At 39.2% G+C, this 16,781-nt stretch overlaps 1 protein-coding gene across 1 annotated transcript; it reads right to left on the bottom strand.

Moving 5' to 3' along the window:
• Positions 1-661: 661 nt before the first annotated feature.
• On the bottom strand, positions 662-5,515 carry LOC132053556 (ubiquitin-conjugating enzyme E2-23 kDa-like). The gene is made up of 6 exons (XM_059445644.1): positions 5,284-5,515; positions 5,107-5,186; positions 4,061-4,175; positions 3,915-3,967; positions 3,693-3,821; positions 662-841 (listed from the first exon to the last, which is right to left on the bottom strand). Exons 1-6 carry the CDS (start codon positions 5,325-5,327, stop codon positions 714-716), a joined length of 549 nt encoding a protein of 182 aa, XP_059301627.1. The 5' UTR covers positions 5,328-5,515; the 3' UTR covers positions 662-713.
• Between the last annotated feature and the right edge of the window lie 11,266 nt (positions 5,516-16,781).

Below are 16,781 nucleotides of genomic sequence, written 5' to 3'. Positions count from 1 at the left end.
GTTCTAAAACATCAATTTGTAATTATCTTTTAGAAAAAACATCAATCCGCTTGTTTCCTATACTTCGATTATCGTATTAGTTGATGTAGTTACTGTTTCCTTTCTACATAATGCTTTGTTATGCTTTCTTTTATATTTTGTGATGACTTCTGTTAATTCTTGTCTGACCTTATTTGAAATATCTTTTCTTGAATCGAGGCTATCAAACAACCTCTCTACAAAGTAGAGCGAGGTATCTTACTGTTTCTAAGCCAGGGCCCCACTTTGTGGGAAGGGTATGTTGTTGTTGTTATCAATTTGCTTGTTTCCACATGTATGATAATTTGGAAGATTGGCAGGTGTTAAATAACCTGCTCTTATTGGCTGCCATGCCAAAATACTGCTCCTATTTACTTCCAGTATGCTGTTTTGCAGTGTCATCAAAGGCGAAAAATGCTCAGTAAGTCCATTGAAGCTTTAAGTGCTAATAAAACGTGAGCTTTAATGAAGAGGCTAAATTGTAGGAAAAGATAAACACACACAAATAACCGGAAGATCATGGAAATCAAACATAAAAATTATTTACATTGACATTAAAACCAACAGGAGGGAACTTTCTTTTAGAATCCCCCCACAATGAATAGTCTTTAACTATGAAGTTTAACTTGATTTTAAACAGTACAAATAACATCATTTACAGATACAGACAGGAAATGGAGATGAAGGAGATATTATTATGGATCAACAGGGCCTGCCATTGCCTCATCATCTGAGTATTCAGCTTCACTTAACTCCTCATCACTTGACTTCTCCTCAGGGACAGCTCCAACGTCTTCCGGCTTGGCATATTTTTGACAATATTCTGGATAAAAAGCATGTATATGTTAGATTAGTAATAACTTATATCCACTGACAGTGTATAATGCAATTTAACCTGCTTAGACCAGGAGACAATGACAGCACAAATCTAATTACTCTGCTCCCTCGATTTTCATACTACTATTTTACGAAAAAGGTTTAACCAAATCCTGTAACATGCTCAACAACACTATCACACTGATCTCATAGATTCTGTAATAGATTAAATCAGTATCACATATCTTCCTATCCACAGCACAAGTTTTTCAGGAAAAAATAGGGCAACACCTTTAGCAACAAAAAGGTAGAAGTGCTTAGTTAACGCTTAAAAAGTTGCTACTCCCGTGGCCTACACTTCTGAAAGTAGAAAAAAAAAATGGTATTCTGTTATATGTAGATACATAGGTTCCAACTTGGATATACTGAGACAAGGAATAATGTATCATGAAGATACCCAAAACACAAAGGAGATGGCAAACACACTAGAAGCATCTGCGCTTCAGATCTTATCCCAACTAAACCACGAAGGGGAGGTTAACGTGAATTAACTTCCTAGGTCAGACTAACTAGGTTCACCAACCACCATCAGTGTGTATTGATTTTGGTCACCACATGCACCATTTGGCATCCAGGATTTTAGAGTTGCACACTATGTTATTCATACTATCACTGTCTACATTTTTTCATCTTAAAAAATATTGTATTTTCTACCCCTGCCAAATTTGTTAGCAAAATACCTACCTGATAGCAAATTTCCAAGCATACTGTCCACTTAATAAAGGTGAAAGAAAGAGAAATGCAGATTCTTAAGAAAGATTTTAGCTCAAAAGAACAAAATCGGTCTGCTCCAAAATAAGCATGTTAACTCTCCAAGAGTTTCTCAAGCAAACCATTGTCCGGTGAGTGTCCCTGCTAAGTAGGGTAGGTGAAGAGCAACATCTTTAAAGGGTATAGGAGAAAACAGTTAGCGATACCAGATTTGAACATAACCTGATTTTCTCCGCGATTCCATTGGCTAGCATTATTTCTCTACTTCCCCAAGGTCCTAAACTGCTGGTCCCATATAGAATGGAGTAAAGAATCTAAATACTATTTGTGTTTCAGCTTAAACCTAGGCCCTGATAATGATAGCATTGGGAGGTTTAATGATTAAAGAGGTCACAGATGGGTGAGCCTCCGTTCATATGTTTCCTTTTACCAGAAAGAAAGTAAAGGCAGGTCTGATTAAGCCGACAGCAGCTGGAGGTTCCCTTTATAAAAAATTATTTTGTAGGACTCTTTGGTTATGTAAACAAAGACCAGCTTAGAAGTGATCTAAAATAGATTGGAGATGGTCAGACTCCACTAGCTAGTTTAGAATGCTAGAAATAAGATAACTGAGTTTCTTCAACAACATATCCAGTGTGGTACCACTAGTGGGTCTGGGGAGGGTGAAGTCTGCGCAGACCTTAACCCACCTTTGCAGGATAGAGAGGCTGTTTCTGATAGACCCTCGGCTCAAGAAAAGCATTTTCAAAACAGCTTTGAAAAATACAAGAGTAAAAAGCTATGATGAAAATACTGAAGAAAAGAAAACTATTGACAGGAAAATAGTAAAGATAACCAAAGTAAAAGGAACAACAGTAGTAACAAAATTGAGGAATAAGATGACAAAAACAAAATAATAGTGATACTGATAAGGGGAAGAGGGAGCAGATAAAGTGATCTAAACTAGAACCTAGCTCTCCCACAGGAAAGAGAGAAGACGCTCGACTACCTAATAACTTTCTACCCTAAATCCTCAACCTCCATGCTTTCCTATCTAGGGTCTTGTGCTCGGTGAGCTGAAGATGTGTCATGTATTGCTTATAAACTTATGTTACCGGCTCACCGTCTAGTGGATGTATACTGGAAAGTTCTCTACATCATTTGTCTGCCAATCTGGAAGATGCTGCATGGGGACCGCCTAACAGGTCTTGTAGATAAAATGTACATCTTCATTGAGGCAGACTAAGAAAGCATACAATGCACAAGACCAAGCAAATGAGAAGGCTGATCTACAGCAGTGTCCCGATAAAAGGTTAGCCTTGCTTTAGGCAGCAAGTGCCAAGTGGGTGCAATTATTGCTAGTTTAGGTCATATGTTATTATCTGTTACCTAGTTCTTAGGCTAAGGATCTCATTCGGCTTCTGGTTCTTTGACTTCCCTTCCTTCCCAATGCAGAATCTTGTGTTAAATTGGTTTTAAGGCAATTGAGCTAAACCTCGGTTTGAACGTGATCACTTCTATAGCATCCAAACTTAACTTCCTGATATCACAAACGTGCGAATGAAAAGAATTGGAAGTCTATAACTTCAATGTGTTTCATTAAATCTCACCCGAACTTAGTCTAACCATGAAATGTTCAAGAGAAGCTAACTTCAGAAAACACTAGCTATAATAGAATGTTAACATATATTAACGTGCAATCAGTTCCCTAGAAACCAAACCAAAATTATGAGATTTTAATTCTGAGTCTACCCTACTCAAAGATTCAATGAAAACCATAGTTTGTTTCGTCCACTTGAAGCTACCACTTTTGTAACATATAAGCATCTGATAAGATTCATTATACCCAGAGGCCAATCCAGGATTTCTAGAACATGGGTGCACTACCAAAAAAGAAAAAAGTGCATTAAGTGGGATTGATCCTTGTTCCTCTTGGTAAATAACTAAGTTTTTAACCAAGTGCACCATTAAGCCTTTTTGTAGGATGCATGCCGTCGGGTAATAATAAACCAATTCTAGAAAATATGTACATAAAATATCTAGTTTTGCAGGAAGACCATGGGTTCACGTGCCCCAAAATTCATACATAAATTCGCCCCTGATTATACCTTTAACTCTTAGTTCATACGCAGTTCGGTCTCGCATCATCAAGGCAGCTGCTTCCCCATTCAACGGGTCTGATGGGTTTGGATACAAGAGAAGTTGTGGAAGAAACACTTCAAATATGTTCGTCAAATCTGTGGAGATTGTCCCAATACCAGATATAATTACTGAAAAATAAATCAACAGGAAAGCCATAGAAATTTCAAGAATTGCTTAAATCCTATTACCAAACATGGGACTCCAAGTCTGATTGATAACGTCTAAACAAACTGAACCTGACCTGAAAAATGATAATCCGGGAAATTTCAGACTTCGACTAAACGAAATGAGAATGATGAAATTATCTACAGAAGTTAAGCATTTTAAAACTCACATCTCATCAACATTTGGATGGTACATTTTATTAATAAAGCCAATCGATGGAGATTTATACGGGTAAGCATCTGGAAGTTCCACCTTTATTTTCCAAACTCCACCATGATAAGGACCTGCAAAAAACAAGGCTAACTAAAACCACAAACTGAAGAAAACAACAGCACATCCCAAAGGTGGATGCAATGTATAATCAATGGGTTCAACTGAACCTAGCATATTTACATGGATTACAAATATATGTGAAAAATCACTAAGTTTTCAACAAACATTAAAATCGAAAACCATAAGTGCGAAAAAACATAAGGTTGAAACCATCAAGTTTAAATCATAAATCCGCCTCTTTTACCAAACACATCAACTGCTTATCAGTTTCAACACTTGTATCCCAAACATGTAACTGTTTACTTACACATTTAATTTGACCACTTAAAAGTGCTTATAAGCACGTAATGCTTATCAGCCACTTACAATCAGCTAATCCAAACGGGCTATAAATATAACTCCTTTATCCATTCAACATAAGGACCCCTAAAAAGAATTCCAGAATAGACCAAGAAGCACAATTAGATTCATAACCACACAGTACAACTATAAATTAACAAAGCCAAATAATACTACTTCTTAATTCAGCCTCACCCAAGTTAATTTCCAATTTTTTTTTTCTAACTTCCTCTTGAAAAATGCCAGTCAAAAACCAAGATAGACACAAAAAGAATATACCTTTAAAGATAAGAAGAAGAAAAATCACAAGAAATATTAATATCTCAACAAAGACACTCTCAAGTAAATGTCTTAAAGAGCTAAAAAATTTAGTACTGGAAGAGGTCGTTTGATTCGCGGACAAAGTTATCCCGGAATTATAATCCATGGACTAATTTATCCCACGTGGAGGTGGGATAAAGTAACACCAAGTTTGAGGTATAAATTATATCTTCAACCAAACACAGTATAAATTTAATCCCAAACTTAATCCTAAATATCCCACCTTATCCATATAGGCTAAAAATAATGGAAAATAAGATAATAATGGTAGAGCAAATTTACTTTCAGGAGGTCCATGAAAATGCACATAAAACTCTTGCATCCCATCATTAATCATTTCCACCTTGTAATCACTCATCATCCTAATTCAACAAAACAAAACTGAAATAGATTAAACAAAAATAATAGCTCAAATATATAAATTTAAATGAAAACAAATAAATTGTTAAGAGAATTCACAGTTTCATCAAGTCCATCTCTCTCCTTTTGCTAGGGGAAGACATGATTTTTTTCTCTTTTTGGTGATTTTTGTAGAGAGAAAAAGAAAAAATATCAGCTAGTTGTACAAGTCGGAGAAGTAATAAAATGAATATAGTTCAGACATGGAGGAGGAGAAGAAGGGATAATATTTGTAATTTTTGGCATATTAAAAAGATTATGTTATATGTTGCATTATAAAATTTAGGTGGCTGCCATTTTCAAGATTCTCATCTTTCTGCTTTTGTCACAACCCCCTTCGTATTTCTTTCCACTTTTTAATCCATGACCTAATTCTAGTACTCCGTCCGTCTCAAAATATTTATCTGGTTTTGATTTAGCACAAAGTTTAAGAAAATAAATAATTTTTTTAAATTTTACGGTCTTAAATTAAAATGCTTAATTTATACTAAAATATCTTTTAATCTTGTGATTTTAAATATAACATGTGAAAAAATTGGAATTAACGAGTTGTCAAAAAGGAAAAAAACAGTCCTTTTAAACAGACTAAAAGGGAAAGTAAGACAAACATTTTGAAACGGAGGAAATAACATCTTTGTTACTTCTTTTATTTATCTTACTTTTCTTTTTAGTTTGTCTTAAATGATTATCTCTTTCCTGATTTGATAACTTTTTAAAGTTCAGCATCTCACATGATATATTTAACACCGCAAATTTAAAGAACATTTTAATATATTATACATATCTTTAATTTAAAATCACAAGATTCTAAAAAAAAAATTACTTTCTTAAACTCTGTGTAAAGACAAACAAATTCAAATTAAAAATATTTGCTATGTTTTATTTAAGTGTATTAATCTAATTATGTATGTAGTTTAATAAAAAAAATTGAACTTTGTGATTTAAAATAAAAAATATAGATAATGTATTAAAATATTTTAAATCTTAGTGATCTTAAATAAATTAAAGTAAAATATTAAAAAGTTACTAAATATAGAAAGAAATATTTTCTTATAACATTCTTAAAAAATAAGATAATTAGACTGAAACAGAGGAGTACTATTGTTTACATAGGGCTATATGAAATGGGCTTACATCAATGCTAGTCGTGCCAAATAAAAAGTTTGGCAATAATTTCTTTGCGACCAACTTCTTTATCATAAAATTAGAAGTTTGTCCATTTTTATTTTTTTGAAGGTTATGTTTAGCATTAATCAATTCAAGGAGTCCAGTTTATTCTCTTGTCTTTTCAATTGAAAAATGTGAATCTTTAATTTTGCGTTCAATCAAGAGAGTGATTGAAGGTGATTTATATACATTTGATTTGATAATAATGCCTTCTTTGCATCATATCATAGTATAAACTAGGTCGTTCGTTTGTCTTCAATTGTTGAAAACAATATTAATCTAGGAGTAGGAAAAAAGAAAGAAAACATAAGAAAAGACTTCAACCTTTTCTGAAAATTAATTTGGAAATTGAAGGAACATATGCAGAAATAATTGGTCAAAATTATATTTGTGATATCAATAGATTTTGTTTTTGGTTTCTCCCTCAATGTTCGGTATCGATATTAGGCAGGGCCCTTACTAACCGGATCGCGCCGCGTAAAGCTCATTCAAGAAAGAACCATTTCTTAACAAGATTTTTTCTTACTCAGAGCTCAAAGCCGAGACATCTAATTAATAATGAAAGAATTTTATAATTTTCACCGCATCATTTGTTGATATATCAATAGATTTCTAAAGAAAGACAATTCTTGGAAGCAAGGTTAACATCCTTTTTGTTTTTTATATTGCTGAGATTCCTTCATTAATTAGGAAACTTGTATGTGGCAGCTATTAGGTTGGGTGGGCAAGCACATTATAAGGCAGCCCTCTGTATGTAAGGAAATGGATAAACATTTACCCCATGCCATGTTTACATTAAATCATAGTAATTTATTATAGTTAATTTATAAATTAAAGTAAAATGAAATATTAATTTTGTGGTTTAGTGATAAAAAGGTAAGTGTATATGAATATATACATAAGTGTATATGAATATATATACATCATAAAATTATTGAATTAGTGTAAACACAAAAACAATAGAAGTATACCCTTTATAATTGTTGGTTGCGATTGCAATCAAATAGGAAAAAAAGTGAGAAACGAAACAACTCACACGGTCTCTCAAATTTTTTCTTTATTGAGTTTCACGTCTCGGTGTGATTATTTTTTATTTTTATTTTTATTTTTATTTTTTATTTGTTTGTCCAGATACGTGTAATTCTATATTATCTCCATCATGTTGGACACGGAAAGTCCCTGCTTGGATGTATACAAATAGCATTTTATAGTGTTTAAAAATATTGAAGTACAAAATTTACAATACTGGTTTGCCTATAGATATTTACAAAATTGAGCTTCAATATTTGTAATACGAGAAAAATATTGAACATCAGAACCATGTTTGAACACTAATTTAAGCAAAATAATAGTGTTCACTTACAGATTTTCAACTATTTTTTCCGTGAAATTTATAAATTCAAATCTCGAATATATTCTTTCAACTTCTGAACTTTTCTTCATAATTATGTATCCTTGTAAATACATCTTTCATTGAATAATAAGAGTGGTGACGATCGTGGTTTTCTTCCCTTGAGGATTTGCACGTTAAAATTATTTAATTATTTTTCCTTTTTGTCATTATTGCTCGAATTCTCGTTGTCTCATAACACAAACATCCAACTAGGTATATTAATGTTTTCCGGTAAAATCGTTAGCTACCAAAAGCCGAAGTTAGAGATTTGTTTTTACGGGTTTAAAGACAAGTAGGTCGTATTCAATCTGGAGACTCTCTCGAATGAGCTCCGGGTTTGGTTGTTTTTCTTATGAGGGATGCAAGCAATAATACTTATCTAAGTTAATAATGTAAATGGAAAGTAAATAAATCACAATAATGATCAGATCTCCGAGAGCGAGTATATTTCTTAGCCCAAAGATGATAATACAAGAAGTGAGGACTTGGATACAAAAGTGATTTTCTTTTCTTCTTTCCTTAGCTTCGTTTATGTAGCCAAACCCTTGGTATGCTACTGCCCTAGGTGACGTCAGTTGAGTGATGCTGCTTGGACTCTATGCATAGTGGGCACTCTGCTCGATGACAACTGATGTGATGGGAGTTGTTGGGAGTGGGAGGCAGCTGTATAGATCCGTTTGAGACTCTTGCGACTGCGAAAACTTCTTGTCTACGCTTTGATTCCTTCGAACCTGCTTACTCCTAATGTTCCGAGACCCGGCGTCCTCGGATCTCGCGCTCCTCGGTATGAGAATACCCTTGGATGTTTATTCCTGTATATAGATGGTCCCCCACTTTTCGGAAGCTTTGTGCTAAAGGATCCGGGAAGTGGAATAATCCACACTTTTCCCAAAAAATGACCCTTTGTGCGAAACGAAGCGTCATGACTGGACACCATACGACGTTTTGGGCGGTTGCTTACGCATATGGTCAATTTTTCCTCAAACGACGGCTACGCTTTAAAGGCATCGATTGACATCTCTCTGACAGGTTGCGTCGCTCCGACTTCCAAGGGGAATGATTACTGCGCGGCTATATATATATATATATATATATATATATATATATATATATATATATATATATATATATATACATCTCGATTGTCCTCCGTCACTCATTTCAACTTATTCACTCCATTTGTATTAACCGTACTTTTCCCTACCTTGCAACCAATGTCTTCTTCTTCGACTTCCGCCTTTTCTGGTGGCATTATATTGGCCAACATAGCGGCTGAGTTAAGCTTATCTCGTCGTCGGCCGTCCACGAGTGTCTCGTAGGTCATCTATTTAGGATCTACAGCCTCTGACATTATTCCTCAGAATTTCGTCTTTGAAAGAGACTTCCGTGCCAACAGCCGTCTTGACTCAGTAGAAGATATACTCTCCTTGGTGGATGAGGCCGCCATTCCCCAAGTCCGTCGAGACTGTGGTTGGGGCTTGGATATTGACGTTCGTCCCCCTCCTTTGAATACCAGCATTACTCAATATGTCCCGGGGATGTCGTTAGTATATACTTACCTCTCGGCTTCGGGTTGCCGATTCATCGAGTCCTCGAGGCTATTTGCTGTTGTCGCTGTAAATGGGCCTGCACGCCATTTTTGAGAATATTGATGAATGCTCCGGCCTTCGTGCCGTACTATTTTGATTTTTTTTTTTTTACGTTCTTGTGGATATTCCTGGTTTTCATACCAACCCGTTTGTGTTAGCTTAGTGACTTTTGCCCATGTTTTTGCTGGAGCCTTTTGGTTCCAGTAGCAAGATGTTCTTGGGGTTATATCCCCACATGTTATATGGTACCGTATGTTTAAGCATTTTGGGGAACGATGATTTACATTTCTCGCTCTTCTTTTACACTTTGACGTGCGCTTTATTTGTTTGCAACGATTATAGCCACTTAATGGCTTGTTGGCTTTGTTAGCACTTACCCGTCGAGGCGTAACCGCTAAGCGCGTCTACCGGTAACGGGTGCACGCCGTTATGGTACTTTTAGCGTTTTGGTGTTTGAGGTCATCTTGCCTTATCCCAACCCGGGAATGTCACTTCCGGGAATGCTAGCCGCGACATCAGGATCGCATAATGTTCAGTTTCGAAACAAAGCATGGTACTTTGTTTGAGGTGCTGATGGGGAAGACGTCTCAACCCCATGTAAAGGCACAAATTTGGGTTCCAGGAACGCACACACGCTGAGGCCCTTCCGGCAGTGTCGTGTTGTTTGCAGCAGTTTTACGAGGCAATGTAGCTCCCGAGTTCGGTTTTGCTCCAAATGTTTTTACAATGTGTTGGACATATTTGCCTAGGTTATTGGTCAAGCTCTTGTTTTATTTCATTCTTTCAGGTTTGCAGGGGGCGACTCTCCTTGTAAGTACATGATCCTTCCCGTTATTACTTTACAAAATTTTAATAAAAGAAAGTGACCGAGCAAGTTCAGCGATTACCAACAGTCCCAGTCTATGAGCAATCATCTCGATGTATTGAAGGATCTGGCCATAGGGGCTTGAGTTGCTAATTTTTGAAAAATTGTTTTCAAGGGTTGCCTCATTAAAAACCTTGTTGGGAAAACCCGATCGAGGCAAAACCTCGGCCAAGAAAAGAGTGCAACGCGTGCCCTTTTGCTTTCGAAACATAGTTCCCCCATTTTGCAGACAGTCCCTGCCAAGACAAAAGGTGAAACACGTAATCAAAAGGCTACTTAGGAAGGAGCAAAACGTACCTGATTCTCCCTGTTCTTAGAGGTAGAATCTTTTCAGGTGGCTAACGTTCCAGTTGTTGCTTAATTCTTTCCCGGATTCATCTTCGAGCCGATATGCTTCTTGCCCGCGATGTTGATAATCCGATACGATTCTTCCCAGTTGGCTTGCAATTTCCAGCACCCGAATCTTTCATCAAGAGGGTGACCTTTCTGAGGACGTAGTCCCCAATTTTGAAATGCCTCAAGTGTGTCTTCTTGTTGAAATATCTTTCCACTTTTTGCTTCTGAGCTGCTAGCCGTATGAAGGCCAACTCCCTGTGTTCTTCCAGCAGCTCTAGCCCTGTTGAAATTATTTCTTTATTGGACTCTTCGGTAGCCTGTGATTATCGAAAGCTAGGCTCACCCACTTCTACTAGTATAAGGACTTTGGCTCCATAGACTAGCGAAAAAGGTGTTTCTCTAGTGCTTGTTTTAGCCGTGGTTCGATATGCCCACAATACTCAAGGCATTTCTTCCGCCCATTTACCCTTTGATTTTTCCAACCTTTTCTTGAGGTTCTGCACGATAATTTTGTTGGTTGATTCCGCCTGTCCGTCTGTGCACGGGTGATACGGTGATGAAGTGATTCTTTTGATATTTAACCCTTTGAGAAACTCTGTGACCTTTTCTCCCACAAATTGTCGGCCGTTGTCATAAGCGATCTCCTTTGGTATTCCGAACCTACATATGATGTGGTCTTATATGAAGTCGACAACCTGCCTCTCGTGAATCTTCTTGTAAGCCTTAACCTCAACCCACTTCGAGAAGTAATCAGTGAGGACCAACAGAAACCTTGATCTCCGATGGCTCCCGGTAATGGTCCCACGATATCCATCCCCCATTTTATGAATGGCCAGGGGGCTAATACCGAATGGAGCGGTTCAGTCGGTTGATGTATTATTGCGAATGTTGTTGACATTTTTCTCATTTTCGGACGTAGGCCTTCACATCTTCTTCCATCCGGTTCCAATAATACCTCACCCTTATTATCTTTCTCACCAGCGACTGTGCTCCCGCATGATTTTCGCAATTCCCTTTATGTATTTCCTGTATCACGTACTCAGCTTCCACCGGTCCTAGACATTTGGCCAGGGGTCCTAGGTAGTATCTTCAGTACAGCTCTCCCTCGTGCATGCAATACCTAGCTGCCTTCGTCCTCAACGCCCGAGCTTCTTTAGAAGCTTCTGGAAGAGTCCCCACATGCAAATAGTTGATGATATCATTTCGTCAGTCCTAAATTGGGCTTATGGAACTTACTTCGTGCATGCCCGAATTCAAAACGGAATTCAGGAGGTGGACTATAGCATCCGCTCCTCCCTGGGTGGGTCCGGTCGAAGAGCCCAAATTGGCCAAAGCATCAGCTTCATAAATCATTTCCCGTGGGATCTGCATCACTTTCCATTTTCGAGAACAGGTTAGCAGGGAGATGGTTTTGCTCAAGTATGTCTACATCCTGCTGTCTTTGGCTTCGTATTTCCCTAGTATTTGATTGATAACCAGTTGCGAATCGTTTTTGAGCTCAATATCTTTGGCTTCGAGCTTCTTAGCTAATTCCAAACCTGCAATTGCGGCCTTATACTCAGCCTCATTCTTAGTTAAAGAAACACACTAGATAGCCTGCCTAATCGTGGCCCCTGAGGGCTTGATGAGGACGATCCCTAGCCCCGTGCCTTTCATACCAAAGGGCCCAATCCGTGTATAACATCCATTCTCGGAAGGCAGCTTCGGTTTCCCAGACTACCTTTGAGTAAGTGAGCGGCATTATATCCGGACTATAATTAGCTATGAAGTTGGTCGATGCCTGTGACTTGATGGCGGTTCGGGGACAATAGGTGATATCATACCCGCACAACTCGATTTACTAACTTGCTAATCGACCTGACAGTTTGAGCTTATGCAAAGATGTTCCGCATGGGGAAAGCAAAGACTACTCATAGAGGATGACATTGAAAGTAGGGCCTCAGCTTTTGAGGACCTATTACCAAGGCTAAAGCCAACTTCTCCAGGTGAGGGTAGCGGGCTTCAACCACAGTCATGGCTTTGATAATGTAATAGACAGGAGATTGCGTACCTTTTTTCTCTCGAGAAAGCACATCACTTACAACAGTTTCGGATACAACAAGGTAGATCAGCAGCGGCTCCTCTTTTTCTGGTTTTACGAGCAAAGGAGGGTTAGACAAATACCTTTTGAGGTCTCTTAAGGCCTGTTGACACTCTGGGGTCCATTGGAAATCTTTCTTCTTTTTAAGCAAGCCGAAGAATTTTGGGCATCGGTCGGACGATCGAGATATGAATCGTCCCAACGCTGTTATCCTTCCGGTCAGTTGCTGCACTTCCCGCGCGCAGCTGAGCACCTTAGGAATCTGGTCTATGGCTTGAATGTGATCCGGATTGGCCTCAATCCCCCTGCTAGACACTATGAATCCCATGAATTCTCCTGAGCTTACTCCAAAAATGCTCCCCTTGGGGTTTAATTTGAAATTATTCTTTCGGAGAATCTCGAACACTGCCTGTAAATTCTTCACATATTCCTCTGTTCCCAGGGACTTAACGATTATATCATCCAAATATATTTCCACGTTTCGACCCAACTGATGGCAAAACATCCATTGGGCCAATCGATGAAAAGTAGTCCTAGCGTTTTTCAAGCCGAATGGCATGACTTCGTAACAATAAGTCCCATGCTCAGCTATAAATGAAGTTTTCTCCTGATCCGCGGGGTCAAGTCGTGTTTGACCAAACTCGGAGAATAAATCCAGGAAGCTGAGTAGCTCGTGCCCGGCCACTGCATTAACCACTTGATCCAGACAGGGCATGGGGTGCGAGCTCCTCAGGAAAGCTCTACTCAAATCTTTTAAATCTAAAAATATTTGAAAAGTGTCAGGTTTTTTAGGAGTACCACTACGTTTGCCAGCCAATCTGGGTATCTTACTTCCCGGACTGCCCTCTACTAGATGAGTCACGCCACTTCCTCTTTGATAAATTGGCTACGCTCTGCCGACACTGGGTGTCATTTCTGCTTAACCGGTAATCAATCTGGAGTCATGTCCATTTTGTGTAGGGCCGCCTCCGAGGGTACACCTGTGATACCCAATACTGACCAAGTGAAGCTACTAACATTGTTATTTAGGAACATAATTATGTTCTTCTTGAACTCGGGGTTTAGACCCGAGCCCAGGTATACATGTTATCTGAGCCCGCTTGGTCGGCAAAAAGCGAGTTCAAGGTCTTCGGGCGTGAACCTTCCCGTGTCCGATTCCTCGGGTGCGACGAATCTCGTGGTACCTTATTTACACGGACCTCCGAACGAAAGGTCATTGTCGACCCACACCGCGGCTCGACTCGCGGATTATCCTCGGGATTGAGCTTCTATGATTGCTAGCTATCGCTCGCGATCGAGGCGCCCTGTCCATCAACTAAGACGATCTCTGCTGGGCCACTCTCGACATCCGCCTTCACTAGGGCCACTCCTGAGGGTGTCAGGAACTTCATCACCTGATGATGAGTTGATGGGACAGCCTTCATGACATGTAATCATGGTCTGCCAATCACTATGTTGTACTAAATTCCCCCTTCGAGAATGTCAAACAATGATTTTATTGACACTTCCTGAACGTGCATTTCCAGCTCAATCTTCCCCTGGGTTGTTTCACTGGACAGGTTGAATCCAGTCAAAATCCGTACGACGGGGATCATCAGTTCGGTGAGCCGCATCTTCTTGAGTACCCGGAGTTGTACAACATTGACAGCGCTACTTGGATCAACAAGTACACGCTTAATGTTAAATTGAAACACTTGGATAGAGATCACCAGAGCTTTGGCGTATGGGTCCACGATGCTTTCTCGTTCCTCCTTGTCGAACTTGATAGGATTGTTGCGCTCATCCCTCATCCTCTTTTGGGGTAATACTGCACACATTAGCTGAAGTGTTCGAGGTCCTGCCCCGACCGTAGTCCCTTCAGCGATCATGTTTATCATTAATGGCCGGGTCGGTCGATTCTCCGGAGTCCCGGTCCCTTTTTTCTTGACATACTTGGATCGATTACTGAAAAATTCCTTTAAATAACCCCTCCCCAAAAGGTGTGCCACTTCATATTTTAGGTGTTTTCATTCCTCCGTCGAGTGACCCGGGATTCCGTGAAACTTGCACCAGAGTTCTATATCCATACCCTGTTTGTGCGGGTTGGATCTAGCTGCAACTGGGAATCGAGGCTCTTTCATTCCTTTCATGGCCATGACCAGCTCCACGACCTCCACATTGAAGTTGTAAGAGGCAACGCTCGGTGGTCCTGCATCATTTGCGAGCCTCCTCTATGGTAGTCCCCTGTCCCTTCTGGGATGACCTTGGGCATACCTCTGCGTTCCTGCCTGTCGCTTATACCTAGGTGATAGTGGAGTTGAGTAATGCTCGAACCACCCCCTAAGATCTCTTTGCCTTTATGGAGTGTTATTGCAGGGTCTGCCCTGCTGTTTTCTCGTGTTATCGGCATTGTGGTCTGCTTCTATTCTTATCTTGGCGGTGTACATGCTGTTTACCTCATTCCATGAATTAGCCGGGTGTTTGATGTGATTGAAAACAAGATAAAGACTATCACCACCTTGTTTGGAACAAAAAACAAGGATAAAGAACAAGAAATAGAGAAAATAACTCTATTGCAAAATTTAGGTTTATGCTAAAAACATGAATAGTATTTAACAAAGAATAAGAACCATTTATATAAGCCTAGGGTCTCTTCTTTGATGACTACAAATCCCCATTCTACTCTAGAAAGGAAATAGCTGAAAATAAGGAAAGTAAAATTCCTATTCTACAAGGAAAAGAATAAAGAAAACTAAAATCCTATTAGAACTAGGATAAAGATCCTACCAAGGATAGGAAATTAAATCCTACTATACTATAAATCAAGAAATAAGAAACCTATTTAGAAACGGATTCAAGAAACAAGAATGGGAAATAATCTTCAAACTTGAGCTTCTTGAACTTTTCTTTTTCTTGAATTTCAGTCTTGTATTTCTTGAATTTCTTGATATTCTTCATCTTTCATTAGTGTTGCTTCAAGCTTTCCTTCAGCTTTCGTGACGCATCCGATCCATCGGCGTTCAAACCATCGGCAAAAGCAGCGGCGGCCCAACCTTTAGAGATCGCAGGCAACTACATTCTCTCTCACTGAAAACGCTTCACAAAGTTGCGAAGCGTCTCGTCCTTCCTTTGTATTATGGTAAATACATCTGCCTTATGAGTCGGTCTCCCATATGGGCCTTGACGAAAGCATCTGCAAGAGCAGCAAAAGAATCAATAGAGTGTTCAGGTAAGAGGGTATACTAAGAGAGTGCTACCTTTGTGAGGGTTTGGTTGAATTTTTTCGGCATGATAGATTCAACTTGGTGCTGCTGCAAATCATGGCCTGTAATTGCTGCTTAGAAGGTTACGATGTGCTCATCCGGGTCCGTCGTGCCGTTATACGGTATTTTCCCATATTTTCTTGCCCCGACCACTTTCAATACAGGAGGGCCCCCAGGTATCTGGCTCATTCTTTCATGTAGTTCTTTTTCCAGCACCATAAGCTTTGCCAGGTTAACTCCTGGCACAAAGAGGTTCTGCTCTTATTACGTCGGCCGTAGATGCGTCGAGAGCACTGCGGCTTCATCATCTTTTGGCTGACAGCCAGGTGCCATTCCCGGTAGAGATTCTAGGAACTTTTCCATGCGCTTCATTATTGCGCTGTTTTTAGCCAAGGTTGTGGCTAGAGCCACTTCCAAAGGAGTGCCATCGTCTTTGAACATCCCTTCCAATTTAGAATGGGGTTCTCTCCTTCTTTTCTTCGGGTATCGTTCTCGAGGTCGCTTCTCGCGACTCTCCGATGGGCGATTGTGTAAATCCTCTTTACTTTCTATTTTACCCTCACCTGAAGGTACTGTTTCCCCTACCTCGGTTCGCATCGTATTAGACCGTTCTTCTAAGTCTCGATGTTCTATGAGTTTAGGTGCAACCTCAAATTCTGGCTCGTTGCAAACGACATTGCCCTCTTCTACCATATTTTCTTTCAACAATGACATTAGTTCCGAGATTTCCAAGAAAATCAGCTACAAATCGAGACAACTCCACAACTGTCTATCCCCACAAACGGCGCCAAACTGTTTTCCGGTAAAATCGTTAGCTACCAAAAAATGAAGTTAGAGATTTGTTTTTACGGGTTTAAAGACAAGTAGGTCGCATTCAATCTGGAGA

Source organism: Lycium ferocissimum, chromosome 4 (genome assembly GCF_029784015.1).
Source record: "Lycium ferocissimum isolate CSIRO_LF1 chromosome 4, AGI_CSIRO_Lferr_CH_V1, whole genome shotgun sequence".
In the NCBI taxonomy this organism is placed as follows: Eukaryota; Viridiplantae; Streptophyta; class Magnoliopsida; order Solanales; family Solanaceae; genus Lycium; species Lycium ferocissimum.
This window is presented reverse-complemented; position numbering and strand designations above follow the sequence as displayed.